Genomic DNA, 16645 nt, shown 5'->3' with positions numbered 1-16645 from the left:
GCCTGACCACTCCTCGCTGTCCGAAGCCATGATTGAACAGCGGCCCTTATCCTCCGCCTCGTCATCCGAGACGGCAGCAGTGCGTCCGCTCGGCGGCAACTGCATGTCCCGGGGGGGCGGGGAGGGTGAAAACGAGGCTCGAGGGAGAGGCTCCGGCGAGGTAGTCGCTTCTAACACCGGTTCCGGCAGCCTTTGGGAGCGGCGCTTCTTTCTGCGCGGCGAAACGAAAGGCGGCGCGGCGGCTTCAGTCTTGAGTGCTTCGAGTCGAGCCCGCAGGGTCGACATCGGAAGCTCCTCGCAGAGGTCGCATCCGCCGTCAGCGAGGGCAAGCTCTGCATGTTCCAGTCCCAGGCAGAGAGCGCAGATGAGGTGGCGGTCTCCGGCGCTGAGAGGGGCGCGGCATGAGGCGCAGGTGGTGCGAGGCATCTTTAAAAGACGCTCGTTGCTCTTTTTGTGAAGTTCGCTGAGGAACTAGCTTGCTCTAAAAGGATACGTCGCCGGATGGCGTAGCTCGCAGGATGGCTGAAGGTGGCGAAGACGGCCGGCTTCTTCGAGCGCTGTCCAAGCTTGCTAGATGCCCCTCGAACGGCGACGTGGCTTCTGCAGTTCAGAGATGCGAAGAGCTTCGCTGAATAGATGAAAATCAGGGTTCCAGCCTACGAACTTACGCTTATATGCACTCTAGCCACGGCCATTCTGGCGGGCTTTGATACAGTGACGGCGCGGGCGCCTATCATTGGACGCAAGTTCACTCAAGTTCGTCTATAGGCTGCAGCAGTTGCCGCAGAGCAACCAATGAGCTCGCTAGCTAGCCCGCTCAAGGTATGCAGCTGCTGCACTGCGTTGACAATGGATACAAAATTAAGGATAATTTTTTGGCTTCAATATCTCAGAAAAGATGAATCTTTCCCGTAGCGTAAGCTAGCTTACGCAATACGAGAGAACCTCTCGTAAGAGAACTGCATTGCTATGGTAGTGGGAACACTGCCATAGCATTGTCAAATTAGCCCAAATACTGTACATTAATGTAATAAATGAAATTGCAGGACTTGATTTTATCCATCGGGGATTGGATCATGAAAAGTGGGCATTCCATTACAATACAGAACCAGACCTGAATGCAAGTTTGCTAAATCAGTGTCTAAATGCGTAGCTATTTGGTTATTGTTTAACATTATCAATTAGGCTACATAGACTGTGTGATGTCAGCCAAAAAGAAAAGTTAAAACATTTTAATTAAAGGTTGCAAAGACAAAAAATGTATTCTGAATAGTGTGCACAAATGAATTAACTTTCACTTGAACAATGTCTGGTGGAATTCAGTCGAAAACTAAACACTCAAATACACTGATTAAGTAATACCATTACATGTATAAGGTTGTCCTGCCTGTGTCTGCTGCTCTACAATAACAGCTGACACAAACAGCCTGTGTGTTATTTAGAATAGTTGTGCATCAGTCTATGGTGAAATGAGATTAAACCCACAATGTACTGGACTGTCACAAAACAATATCCTCGTCTGGGACTGCCTGCAGCCGTCCAGTGTGGTCTGGCTTGACCCGAGAGGGTTGGAAAGGTTCAAATTATGCACTAGGATGGTGACCAGCTAGATGCAGGGCTACCAGAGGTGCTGAATGAATTTAATAGGGTAGATCTCACGAAACCATTGAAGGACATGTAGAAATAAGAAATTGTGCTTTGCACCCAGCCTTCCCAAAGTTCTCGTAAATACATGCAAAAAAAAAAAAAAAAATCTTATTACTGTAATGCATGTAAAATATTGCATTAGAATTATTGTTATTTAAAATAATAATAATAATAATTAGAAAAACTGTATGTATTACAGTAATGACAATATAATGAAAATAATCAATAAAAATAATGAGAATTACAATAGCCAGACGAATATGGTCGTATAAATCTGGGCGAAAATGTGCTTAATTGTTATGAAAATATTGTTTCGATGAAAAATATCCTAAAAATGTGCTTTATTTTTCTTTTGATATATTTTCTTTAGATGTAAACATCATAACTAAACCACTGTAATGAGTATAGTGACGTGTTAAACGTGTGTTGTGAACAATTGGATGGATTCAGTAACATACTGCAGTGAATGTTTTCTGCAGTTATCGCTGAAGTGTCCCATTGTCTCTCTCTGCCTCTCTCTCCCTGGGAAGTCTGAGTCGAAAACATACTTATATGGATAAAATTGCAGGTTTAATGCATGTGTGCATATGCGATTGTGAAGGGAGGCTCAGACAGCAATGCTGCCACGTGTGACCAAATCCCTCTCTCAGAATGTAGGTCAGACTCCTCACACATACCCACACTCACAGCTCTGGTCACTGAATTCAGTCAGACACGGACAGAAGTTTGTAAATGACCCTGTTAAACGATTAAAGTCTGTGTCGCCGCTGGTCATATGAAGTATTAGTTTGGCTCTAATAAGACTTTTGGCAGAAATCCATAGGCTAAAGACAGGAGGCATGCTATGGATGGTGAAAAGGTCAAAAAGGCCCCAAGAGTCAGAGTGAATGCAGCAGACAGATGAGGTGACACACATAGCAGGCTTACATAAAACCGACGCAAACCCAGACAATAACATATAAGACACAGATACAGGACTTGTGTTTGCTTTCTTGTTTCGGGCTGCATTTCTGTATGTACTGTAATACTTAAAGGAATACTTCACCCTCAAATAAAACTTCTGTCATTATATTCTTACCCTTGTGTCAATCAAAAGACATATCACTTGCTTTTTACTGTATAACACAAAACAAGAAACTTTAAAGAATGTATTGGCTGCTATTTTCCATGCAATTACACCGAATAGGGACTGGAGCTTTCAAGCTTTAAAAAGGACGTAAAAGCACCATTAAACTCTTATGGATGACTTGTGCACTATATTCCAAGTCTTCTGAAACCATATGTTATCTTTGAGTGAAAAACAGAGCAAAACTGATGTCGTTACTCACTGAAAAATTGGACATATGCATGTTCATAGGAGTTCATGAGAGAAGTAATTATGTAGAACAAATGATTATTTATGAACATTTAAAGCTCTAGTTTTCTTTTCCACATAAGATAGAAAGTCATACATGTTTAGAACAATAAGAGAATGAGTAATGATGGCAGAAGTTTCATGTTTGGGTAAACTATTCCTTTAACATCTTTGTGTGTGCATGTGAAAGCCTGTGTCAACATGTCATGAGCATAACATACTTACAGAGTCAAGCGGTATTCGTTTCTGCACTTTAAAGTGTTTTTTAGGTTCCAGTCTGTAAATATGCTTGTCCGTGATAAGTAGAGCTCTGTCTTTTGTATTATTGAACCAGTTAAGCTGTAAAAAACAGAGATCAAGAGAGAAAAGGTAAATGCAAACATTTGGTAAACAAATTATCCCTGAACTACAGAAATAAGTAACAATGAAAAATAAATCAAGGTTTAAAAGAACCAAAAATGTTAATTGTGTCATGACTTACTCAGCCTCATGCTGTACAAATCCTGTAGGATTTCTTTGTTCCGTGAAATACAAAAGGAAAATACAGAAACATTGATGCTCTTTTGATGCAGATACTGTACAATTGAAGAAGACTGACGCTTTCAAGCTTTAATAAGAATGCAAAAAGCACCATAAAAGTATCATAAAAGTGTTCTCTATGACTAACGCAATATATTCCAAGTCTTCCAAAGACATACAATTCATTTGTGTAAGAAGCAGACTGAAATGTAAGATGTCACTCTCTGATGATGTTGCCCTCCAGAAAACTGTTTCCCGGTTTGTGAACAAATCATTCAGACATATCAACAGACTCGGTGAAAATATCTGACTCAAAAGAATGATTTGTTCACAAATCAAACATTGCTACTTCTCTCATGAGCTCTCATGATTGTGCAAAGTAGAGGTAGAGTGGATGTGAAGATTTTTTCATAATAAAGTCTTTAATTTTCATTTGTTTCTTACACAAAGTTAACCTATGTCTTCAGAAGACTTGGAATATTGTGCATGTATGTCATATGGAATACTTTTATGATACTTCTAAGGTGCTTTTGCATTCTTTTTGATGCTTGAAAGCTTCTGTCCCCATTGATTGTAATTTCATGGAAGAAAGTTTCTTCTTTTGTGTTTCATGGAAAAAAGAAAGTCGTACGGGTCTGGAACAACATGAGGGTAAGTAAATTATGACAGAATTTTCATTTCTGGGTGAACTTTTCCTTTCATTAAATTTATGTGAAACCTTTGGATCAGCACTGTATTACTTGTATTTACTGCTCCACTATTGCAGCACATGTTTCTTGTTTTAAAAATAGCCTGTGGATTTGGGTTGGCGGTGTGGTTGAGTCTCACATGGGAAGAGAAGATAAACTGGACCAGCCGCAGCAGCATCCATAGCTGCAGCGTTATGATTACAGTCTAGCACTAACGCTCTTTGCTCAAGGCAGTCAAACGCTCAACACACTGTTATGGTTGTGATCTCTACATTTGCTGCGGTCACATGAGCTCATGTAAGAGAATTTGTGTGTTAGACGATATGAAACAGAATAAGACATTGAGACTTTGGCATGAGAGAGAGTGTGACTGTGAGAGAAATAAATTATCTATTTTGTCATCTTTTATGCTAAATAATGAATGTTCTGTAATGTATTGTTATTACATCATTGATTTTTTTTGTAAATTAACATTGTCGTTTTAGTTGTTAATAATACTTGATCCATTCAGACTTGTTAGTATTGCTTGTTTAATCAATTTCCAATATTATTTTATTTATTAATATTACTTTTCCATTCATGTTATTATATTGCTTAATAAATAATGCTTGTTTTCCCACTACTACTGTATTTAGCATTATTTGTAAATATTACTTGTTCACTCAATTCACACAATTCGTTTCATTTATTTATTAACATTGCTTGTTTACTCCATTTGCACTGTTATTTTACTTAATTTTTTAATAATGCTTGTTAACTTCATTCACACTGTTATTTACTTTTTTATTAACATTACTTGTTTTCTCCATTCGCACTATTATTTTATTTGTTATGTTATTAATGCTTGTTTATTCTATTTGCACTATTATTTTACTTTATTGATTAATATTGCTTGTTTTCTATATTCATAATATTATTTACCTTATTTATTAATATTACTTGTTTTCTCCATTCGTGCTATTATTGTATTGTATTTGTTTATTTAGCTAATTAATACATATGCACTATTATTTGACTTATTTTTATTAATACTGCTTGTTTTCTCCATTGATGTTATTATTATTATTCATTTGTTAGTATAGCTTGTTCACACCATTATTTACTTGTTATTTAATAATATTGCTTGTTTCTTCATTTGACCTATTATTTTAATGTATTAATTTATATTGCTTGTGTACTTCATTTGCATTATTATTATTATTTATTTATTATTATTGCTTGTTGAATTGGATGACGACATCGCCGCTGCATCGGAGAGCGTCACAGCGGCGTCTGATGCTGATGACTCGTCTGGGCTGCCAACTTCGGGTCTGCTCGCCCAGTCTGAGGCTGACGTGCAGATGTCCGCTATGCTTTCTCAGGCCGCCGTGAGCGCGAGGCTGGACTGGAAACCTCCGTCCCCCCCTCACGGCTACTCGATCGGTTCCTCGGGTCAGGGCACCGCTCATAGACATGGTTCCGTTCTTCCCGGAAGTGCAAGACGAGCTGACGTGGTCGTGGAGGGCACCTTTTACTGCCTGGAACCGACCCCTCTGCTAGTCAGCTCTCACTACCCTGGATGGCGGGCGGCCCACGGGTACATGGAGGTCCCCCAGGTGGACAGAGCGGTTGTGATCCACTTTTGTCCTGAGAATGCCGCCATCTGGCGGGACCGCCTGGTACTCCCCTCCAGAGACTGTAGAATGACATCATCACTGACCTCGAAAGTCTATAGCGCCACCTGACCGGCCGCCTCCGCACTGCATGCCATGGCTCTCTTGCAAGTTCACCAAGCCAAGGCACTCAAAGATCTGCACCTGGGTAGTTCTGACCCTGATGTGCTGCAGGAACTGATCTCTGCCACCGACGTCACTCTCAGAGCCACGAAACTCTTCCTCAGTCTCCTGCCGGGTGCGCAGAGCAAGGTAAGTGCTTTGAGTCTTTTCTCAGCACCCAAGCCTCGGGACGCTCTTCTGCCTCCCGACGCGCTATTACCTTCTCCCCCGCCGTGAAGCCCCGCCCGGAATGTCAAAAGCGATCGTCCCGTTAGTGCCCCACACTTTGAATTTGGATGCGTGGCTTTCACTTCACAATCCGTCGCTACGCGATTCAGTTCGCCCGGCTCCTGACTCGTTTCAGTGGTGTTTGCTCCACTTCCGTGCGAGGCGAGAAAGCTAGCACCTTATGAGCAGATATCACGACCCTACTCCTCAAGGATGCGATAGAGCCCGTCCCTCCAGCCGAGATGGAGAAGGGTTTCTACAGCCCTTACTTCATCGTACCCAAAGAAAAAAAAAACGGCGGGTTGCGACCAATCTTGGACCTGGGAGTACTCAACCGGGCCTTACACAGTCTCCTGTTCAAAATGCTCACACAGAAACAGATTCTTACTTGTGTTCGACAGCTAGATTGGTTCACGGTGGTAGACCTGAAGGATGCGTACTTCCACATCTCCACAACGACCCTTCATACGGTTTGTGTTCGACGGCCAGGCGTATCAGTACAAGGTCCTCCCCTTTGGCCTGACCCTGTCCCCTCGCGTCTACACGAAGATCGCAGAGGCAGCTCTTGCCCCGCTAAGGGAAGTGGGCATCCGCATATTCAACTACCTCGACGACTGGCTCATCCTGGCTCACTCTTGAGAGTTACTGTGCGCTCACCGGGACCAGGTGCTCAGGCACCTCAGCTGTCTAGGGCTTCAGGTCAACTGGGAAAAGAGCAAGCTTGTCCCGGTTCAGAGCATCTCTTTTCTCGGCATGGAGTTAGACTCAGTCTCACCAACGAGCAGTCTCAGTCAGTGCTCAGGTGCCTTGCTCTCTTCGAGCCCGGCACAGCGGTTCCTCTAAAGCAATTCCAGAGGCTCCCGGGGCATATGGCATCCTCAGCCACGGCTGCTCGGGTTGATGCATATGAGCCCGCTTCAGCACTGGCTACAGAGTCCCTTGTTTTAAGTCCAATAGGACTAAGAACTCTTTTATACCAAGTGCAATTCGGTTGCTAAAGTTGCACAATTCTATGACATAGATGGGTAATACTGTAACAGTGTTTTTAACTAGTAGTTTGTGTTGTTTATTGGTATGTGTATGTGGTGTTTAGGCTACCTGTTATGTCACCTGTATGTTTACCTGGCTGCAAGACAAGTTTCCCTTAGGGGACAATAAATTGAAACTGAACTGAACTGAACTGACTCGAGTCCCGAGATGGGCATGGCGCCACAGCACATACCGTGTGACAATCATCCCTTCTTGCCATCAGACTTTCAAACCTTGGACAGACCTCTGCTTTCTGCGGACTGGAGTCCCCTTGCAGCAGGTGTCCAGACATGTCGTGGTGACCACAGACACCTCTTGACAGGGTTGGGGTGCTGTGTGCAATGGGCACACTGCCGCTGGCCTCTGGACAGAACCGGAGGTTTCATCTGTTGATCTGTTCAGACAGCACCACGACGGTAGCATACATAAATCTCTCGTCATATGTCACAACTCTCCCGCCATCTCCTCCTTTGGAATCAGCCGCGACTCAGGTCGCTGCGCGCCACTCACATCCCTGGCAACCACAACACGATGGCGGACGCGCTGTCGTGGCAGGTTTCACCCAGCAGAGAGTGGAGGCTCCACCCCCAGGTGGTCCAGCTGATATGGGACCAATTCGGCAAGGTAGAGATAGATCTCTTTGCCTCCCAAGACAACTTCCACTACCCGCTCTGGTATTCCCTGACAGGAGCTCCTCTCGGTACAGATGCGCTGGCACACAGCTGGCCCCGGGAGCTGCGCAAGTACGCATTTCCCCCAGTGAGCCTTCTTGCACCGGTGCTGTGCAAGATCAGGGAGGATGTGGAACAGGTCATCCTGGTGGCCCCTTACTGTCCCACCCGGGCCTGGATCTCGGATCTTACGCTCCTCGCGACAGCATCTCCCTGGAAAATTTCCCGGAGGAAGGAACTTCTTTCTCACTTCACAACCCTTGTGGTGTATTTGCCACATTTTACCTCCCCCTAGACCCTCCGCAGGGTCTTTTCCCCTTGAAAGAAAAGGACTAGGAAAAACCGCCTTCCCCGATGCATTTCATAGCATTAAGATAGCCCCAGCCGCTTCACATCCTATGTGAGAGACATAGTGAGAGAAAAGGAGTGGCTGCCGGGCTTGCTCCCATGCTAGTCATGTAGTGCCTGTTGCCCCCCTCAGGGGTTCGGGGAACCTAAGGTCTGTATGTGACACCTCTTTGAGGCCGTTGGGGAGGGCTACGTGCAGCCGACACAGTTGCCTCTAGCACGCAGTAGCCTGCTTGCACCTGTCTCAGCAGTTCACGTAACACGGTCAGTGCGTGGCGTTTTTATATGGGACCCCTTGTGTCATTTCATTCGACACAACGTTGAGTGAGTGACAGAAGGGGAACGTCATGGTTGTAACCTTCGTTCCCCGAGGGAAGGAACGAGACGTTGTGTCCCTCCTGCCACAGCACTAGAACTACCACTGTAAACGTCCGTACCTTATTTTCGGCTCCTCAGTGCAAAATCCTGACTGGCAACTTCGCTGCCCGCTTCCTTTATACCCGTATGTCCGGGTCGGGGCATGCAAATTCTGTCTGCCAACTTGACATTGGCCTTTTCTCAGGTTCAGAGGTACGTTTGGCATCCCAGGAAGACCCCTTGTGTCACTTCATTCGACACAACGTCTCGTTCCTTCCCTCAGGGAATGGAGGTTACAACAGTAACCATGAAGTTACTTGTTAATATTGCTTGTTTTATCAATTTGTGGTATTCTTTTACTTAATTTTTTTAATATTACTTGTTTACTCTATTTTCCTTATTATTAAATGTATTCATTAATATATATTTTTTCTCTATTTACACTATTATTGTGCTTAATATTATTTGTTTACTATATTCATTTGTACTTTTTTTACTTTATACTGTAATTTTTATTGTACTTTGTACTATTGTACACTCTTTGTACACAGCTAAGCTGCGAACACTTTGGTAATACAAATGCACAGATTTTGTCATCCCAATAATGCAAAAAAAAGAGGAAGAATACTATAACCTACCATCCTGGCAAAGCATGAGAAGAGGACCTGACCATACTGGTCTTTGTTCTTTAGCTCTTTGGTGATTCGCACAAAGTTGGAGCTTGTTACTGGAGAGTCCTTCACCTGAAAAAGAGAGACACATTTCTGGATGAAGTCAGAAATAAACTGAGAAGCTTAGTCACAGTAACACAAACACAACTTTTTTCTCCATTCATTCTTTGATGACAATTCAAATCAGTCCATGACGGACTCAACAACACCTTCCTCATCATCACCAGCCCACTCCACTAATGCATCAAAAAGACACGACACCTTATCTGCAACAACAGATTGTCAACTAGGCTCCATGAATAAGCTTTTGACTCATTCAGATGATCTGAAAACTTAAAAGGGCTTTGAAGCTCATATGTCACAGCTGATATAAACTGTGATGACTGGACATGACATTCAACATGCATCTTGTGGGCTTTAAAAATGTGTTTTTCCAGAAGTCACATGTCTTACAGAGCTGAGCAGATCTTTTTATGAAGAATATATATCTTAAAATACGGTATAGAGCACATGCTCAAGGAGTCCTCAAAACCATTTCGCACAACTCAAGTGCGAATTAGTTGGAGCCACAGGGTTATCAGCTTTTATTCAAAAGGGAATGCTTTTGTTCACTTTGCTGTCCTTGAGCAAAGCCAGTAAAATTGATGGTTTTAGTAAAAATAAATCTGGATATACAAAGGAAAAACAGTGTTTGCCTTACATCTGACACCAGACACAAAGAAAAGCTTACCTTTGTGTATGGCTCTCCAATCGAGGAGACATGATTCATGTTAAATGTTATAAGTGTGATGAGCAACACATGAGCAAACCTGGTCACCAGAATATGTTGTTTTGGAAGCTGGCGTTTAAGGATGTGCAAAACGACAAGTTTTAAGATAGTCGGTGGGTTGCCTGAATGACTAGTGAACTAACCAATCTTAAGGAAGTCCTGTATAATTTGGCTGGTTTTGGGTTCTCCTGGGTTCTCCTTGATTAGAGGCCGTTTAAAAACAGTAAAAAGCAATCTTGCATTAAAAACAGCTAGATGGTGCACAACAGAATGGAACAGCATGCAGGGTTTTCGAGAAATGTTGGTTATTTTTAATCTGACACATCGTCTAAATGTCTGAATTTGTATGACTGAAGCGGCGCTGATTTATAGGGGATAAATGTGACGACACGACTTTTCCGAGCAGGTTTTCCTGTGGTAGCAACAAAAACACAGCATGCTAATTAAAGCACCGTTGCTAAAAAATTATCATATTTTATCTATACAAAAGAAAAGAAAAAATATTTGTTATGGAAACTGTTATGGAATTGGTGGACCATCATGACTAATCTCTTCTGGTGTCCACATTAGGCATCTTTCTAGCTTAGCAAGTTAGACATCCTTGGCAAACCAGCTTCACCAGAAAGACCATGTTGGCCAGCTAACTTAAACATCTAGATTTTGCAGGTCCACCAGCTAGACCAGTACCAAACCAGCATAAACTGGCCAGGACCAGCATGCTGGTATTTTAATCAGCGAGTTGTGGATGGTCTTGCATATGGCAGTACCCTTGTCTATGGCACGAGACTAACCAACTAACCAAAGCTAAATTTAATGGCATGTGCTGCAGTCTAACAGATTGGTCTGTGTAATGATGAGATCATTAAAAACACAAGACTGGAGAAAAACTGACAGGTGAGGTCTTTGAAGGGTTAATACTGGGGTCAATTCAATCTAATATTGACTATGCCTCAAGCGGTGGATGAGATGAGATATTTACCTGCTGTTTTTAAGTTATCGGCTATCTTGTGCCTGGTGTCAAAAGTCCAAATGTCAACACTGTTTACGCACACCAGAATATGTTTAGGTTGGACAAAATGCTGACTGAACGGTAAATTGGGGTGTTTATCTCTGGCTACAGTGAAAATAGTTTTCTGAAAAGTCCCCTTCAGCTTTAATGTCAAGATGTTCATGCAGGCTTCTAGTGAAATCAATGTAACTTAAAAAACAAAGATAAAAAAACGATTACAAATAATCACACAAAGCTGTTCTTTCCTCTAAGTGTATCCGAAGGTAAAAAGTAATTAAACTTTAGCAAATGTTTGGTAAACTATCTAAAGAGCAGACAAATTTGACCATGAACTAATAATAATAAATGTTTTTACAGAATAACTTTTTGAAGAAAGCATTATTGATTTCGTGTGAATACAGGCTTGATGAGAAATTCTGTGGTACACCAATAAAATGTGTACCCATAAACAGGGATGGATTACCGACCGGGCCAATTACCAGGGGGCCCTTGACTTGAATCTTTGGGCTTGAACAAAGGAAACCCTGCCCTGCCAAACTAAGTGGGCCAAAGTGGTTGCTTACAGGCCCAAGTCTCAAAAGACCATATCCAAATATCTCTTATATTCTGGTCTCTAGATATGGCTTGGGCCCTCCTTCAATAAAAGTCTATGGAATTGTTTAACCACAAGGCGAAAACAGTCTGATTGCTTAGAAAATGAACAGCACACCTCTCAACATGCTGCACCATTTGATGGTTAGGGGTCTGTTCAAATGTAAAAATAATAGTGATGCTTATGTACTTAAGTAATTGTTCTTCAGCAAATGTTTACTGAGCTTTCATAAGAACAGATAAATACTTACAACATATCATCCTGGAGTGATGTACCACTGGGCTTAATCCTTTCTTAAAGTTTAAACTTCATAGGCTTAATCAATGTAAAAACCCTAAAAATAGCATAATTTTCTCAAGTCCATTCAGTATCCAAAATTGCTCACCAGCAAATATTATTGTGAAAATACTTGTGATTATGCTATCATAATAAAATAAATAGTATCATGATGAATGTCTCACATTGGCCAGGTAGTCTCTCTCCCAGGCACGACTGTAACCCCAGTCCACTCTCTCCCCACTCAGAGCCGCCAGAGCAGCTACTTTTGCCCTCACCTCTGCCATGTCTGATGGGGGGATGTTTTTAATCAGCTGCCTCGCCCACCATCTGAGAGAAAGAGTGAAAGAGTGAGAGGAAGGACAAAAGAGAAAGAACGAAAGAAAAAGAGACATACAAACATTATAAAGGTGGAAGGCATGATTACATACAGTGTTCCACTGTACAATGGAAGTGAATGGGGCCAATCCATAAAAGTTTCAATGAACATTGTTTCAAAAGTATAGTCACTAGATGTAAACATATCTATAAATGTAATTTTAGTGTGGAAAATTGCTTACTAACCTTATCAGTGTAAAGTTATATCCAATATTACAACTTTGTTGCCATTATGACGCAACAACAGTAAACCCTGTAAGCAATTTTATCACACTAAAACAAATTATTTTACAGGGGAGCGGGAAGGTTGAGTGTTTGTGGTGGGAAGGTCAGGTAGATCCGTGACCATTACTATTTATAATTATTTCATCATATTTTAAAATTATTGTTATTTGAGAGGCTTTCTCTGTAAATATTTATTTATGTGATTAATTGTGATAAATTTGATTCATTAATTGGCACACCATCTAATTAATTTGATTAAAAATTGTAATCTATTATATATATATATATATATATATATATATATATATATATATATATATATATATATATATATACACACACACCACAGTTATTTCCGGTCCTCGAATCTGATTGGACAAGAAGTTCCATGAGCACTGATGGTGTGACAGCATCAGCACTCAGACGCTTCACTGTGTGTGTATCACTCCGCATGCTGTTCTAAAATAAAGTGTATCTGTTAGGAGTTACTGTCTTTATTTTTGAAATTACATATGTTAGCCAGCAGGTGGTGGCAAAAGATTATTCTTGTGTGTAATATGAGCCCGTTGGTGACGTAAAGTGAATCCGTTAGTCATTGTATACATAGAACTGCGCTACAGTGTGTGTGATTGCTGTATTACTAATACATTACCAAAAGCTAGGAGATTGCACACGCTCCATCTCTCTCTCTCTCTCTCTCTCTCTCTCTCTCTCTCTCTACACACACACACAAACACACATCCAGCCATCTATCCTTGTTTATCCAATAACTTGTTAGAAACAGCACAAGCCGTGATAATATTTCTGAAGTTAAATTTCTGAATTACTAATGGAGGCTTGGACGCATCATGCCAGCAACGGCAGATTCTGATCCGTCGCATAAGAAAGTAGTTCCATGCACAAATGTGTTTTTAATGACCGTACTCGGTTTTTCCAAATTTTTTTAAAATGTACTTGTTCATTGAACTGTTGTATATAAGCAATATCACACTAATTACCTACGGCACTCAGCCTGCGGCACAATCACAGCAGTGCTGATGTAGGGCCAAATTGCACTCTTGCTGTAGTGTAGATATTGCTATATATATATATATATATATATATATATATATATATATATATATATATATATATATGTTCTAACATACACCTTTTGGTGCTACTTGGACACGTCATCAGTGATGAACCCGGGGTCACACTCCTGATCCACAACCATCGTGAGGCTTTTTCGGCAGCCTCAGAGATGTTCTTTATGGCTCGCCTGCACAGCCTCCAAGGAGTTTGAGTGTTCGGGGTAACGACTGTCCTGCAAAGCCCCGGCAACCGACCTCCACTGGCTCATTGCGTGTTTTCCAGCCGCCGCTCCTGCACTCCTCCACCAGCTCTGCATATTTGGCTCTCTTACGCTCATTTGCCTCCTCCAATCTGTCTTCCCAGGGGACAGTAAGCTCCACTATGACCACGTGCCTGGTCGACTCCGATGTAATCACCACGTCTGGGTGGAGTGAAGTGGCCGTGATGTGATTCGGGAACTTGAGCTGCCTTCCAAGGTCCACTTGAAGGTGCCAGTCTCTTGCATTGGCCAGGAGCCCGCCTGGGGAGCGTGGCTGCTGATGTGCCTTCTCTCCAGCTCTGACAAAGGATATGGTTTGCTTGGAGGGCTGCTGACTCTTACTGCTCTGAATTGCTGTGGTGATAATATCCGCAAGAGCCCTGAGGACCTGGTCATGTCGCCAGCGATACCGCCCATCCCCAAAAGCCTTTGGACAGCAGCTGTATATATATATATATACAGTATAAACAGTATACTGTATATATTACAACTTTATTTATATAACTGATCATAATTATGAACAGCAGCCTTTAAAGTTGCATTACATAAGCTTTTATTTTTTTAAATAAAATTGTTTACAAAAGTCCATTATTGAGCAAGCACATGATAAAATTAGTGTTAAAAAACATGTCCTTGTCTTCCCCTGATTCACTACAGTTTGCCTAGAATAATGATTAATATTATAAGATGTCGGGTCGGATTTGTCTGAAAGCAAAGAAAAGAAGAGTTGGCTAAAGTGTTGCATGTGTGTCAGCTGGGGAAACTTCTGCAGCTTCAGCAGCTGCAGGACAGCAGTCCCCTGATGGATATTTAACAGTTTAATGTTTGGCAAAGCTTACTTGCTATAATGCTTAAATATGTAGTTTTTTTTTTTGGCTGGGTTGTTTAACCGTTTATTGTTTTTTATGCTCTAATACAGGGTTTCCAAAACGGGGGTTCATGAGGGAACTACAAGGGGTTTGTGACAAAATCAAAATGTTGCATACCAAAATATTTCCGTCATTTACCGAATTTTAAAAACATTGATGGATAATTCCAAATGTCCGTTATTTGAATAAATAAATAAAAAAACAAGAAAGAACACAACTTAAACAATGCGTTTTAACTGTCCTTGTGTTCATGCGACTTCAAAGTGCAAAGATGTAAAATGTATTATATTTGGAAAGTTTAACATTACTCAGAATATCAGGGGGTACTTCAAATAACTTGTTTAGGCCAAAGAGGTTCAATTTGTAAACCCCTGCTCAAATGAATTGAGCATTACTTAGGGTATTGCGTTTACCTATTGCAATGTATTGGCTATGCTTTCCAGTGAAGTTACAGTAACACGTTTTCTAATATTCATGACTTATGAGAATTTTATAACATTTATGCAGTTTCGAGATTTCCTAAGTGTGTAAGTAAGTGTGTGTGTGTGTGTGTGTGTGTGTGTGTGTGTGCACCTGTGCCACTGTTTTCTCATTTCTTTTAACAGTTGCAGAAATGCACCAGTTGTGTATCACTCTCTTTTAGCAGATGGTCTGTTACTGTTCTGTAGGTACAAGGTACTATATAGTAATTCCCCATGAATGTGTACTCATCTTAAGTTGTTTATAATGTGCTGATTTCATAGCACAATAATGTACATATTAATTTGATAAGTGTGTTATAATCTCTCTACTATAACTTTACTGCCAAAGAAAAGATTACGGAAACTGTCTATTATTGTAATTGCTTTATTGCTAATTTCTGCATAATATTTTCATATTTAATATAGTATATTTGATCTTTTTGTGTTTTTAGTTGACAGTTGTATTGTGTGCATTGCATATACCTACTACTGTAGTATTATGGTTAACTTGTATTGTCTGCTGAGGCTGTAGATTGTAATATAAAAATAATTAAGTCCATTCAACTCAAATATATAAAAAATATATATATATTTTTTAATATACTTAGTTTCATCTCTTAAATTTGGGATATATGTAGAAAAACACAAACATTAATGTGCAGTGGATAAAACACTTAATCGTATTAAAAGATGTAAATAAGAAAATTGTCTTCCTTTATGAGTAAATAACATTAAAAAAGCCTGTCATGACAACGGCAAGTCATGATCACAGAAAAAGTCCAGGTAACCTCATACCATGAGATTCATCCACGAAGAAGATCAGTGCCGAAACACAATAAAAATATTATATATTACAAATTAAATATTAAAATATTCCTCCACAAGTTGCTTGCAATTTTAGGTTTAAACCATAGATGTCGCTAGAGAGCTGAAAGTTCCGTAAGGCACCTTTAAAGGGATAGTTCAGCCAAACATTAAAATTCTCTCATGACTTACTTCTCTTTAAGCAAAGTGTATGACTTTCCTTCCTCAGCAGAACTGAAATGAAGATTTTTATAAGCAAATTTCAGCTCTTTTTGTCCATACCATGCAAGTAAACAGGTGCCATTAGGTCCCTGGCTGTTTGACAGTCCAAAAGACATATTTAGGCAGCATAAAAGTAATCCACATGACTCCAGTCGATTAATTAATGTCTCCAGAACAAAACTGATAGGTTTGTGTAAAAAATATATAGATAATTAAAACTTTATTAACTTTAAAAAATTGCTTACTGCTAGCAGCCGACACATCAGTGGCGTAAGTGCAATGGCACGTTCACGCAAGAAGCGCGTGCTTTGTGTGCAACAGAGGAACGAATGTCAAGCAAGAGTTAGATAATTTCAAACAGTGAATCCAGCGCTAATGATTTAAAGTAAAAAAAATGTTTTAATTTTTCAATTGTTTATTATACCAACCTATCGGTTTGC

At 40.9% G+C, this 16645-nt stretch overlaps 1 protein-coding gene across 2 annotated transcripts in view; it reads right to left on the bottom strand.

The window, feature by feature from the left end:
• The window catches only part of myo1g (myosin IG), a 76755-nt gene that overhangs the window by 27906 nt on the left and 32204 nt on the right, over positions 1-16645 (bottom strand). For both annotated transcript variants that reach the window (XM_052093417.1, XM_052093418.1), the window contains 3 exons: positions 12099-12243; positions 9235-9339; positions 3227-3340 (listed from right to left, as the gene is read on the bottom strand). In XM_052093417.1, the coding sequence (XP_051949377.1) occupies positions 3227-3340; positions 9235-9339; positions 12099-12243 (364 nt within the window). The remainder of the gene's footprint in view (positions 1-3226; positions 3341-9234; positions 9340-12098; positions 12244-16645) is intronic.

This window comes from Xyrauchen texanus, chromosome 26 (assembly GCF_025860055.1).
Source record: "Xyrauchen texanus isolate HMW12.3.18 chromosome 26, RBS_HiC_50CHRs, whole genome shotgun sequence".
Lineage (NCBI taxonomy): Eukaryota > Metazoa > Chordata > Actinopteri > Cypriniformes > Catostomidae > Xyrauchen > Xyrauchen texanus.
Note: the sequence above shows the minus strand (reverse complement) of the source record. Positions and strands in the feature narration are given on the sequence as shown.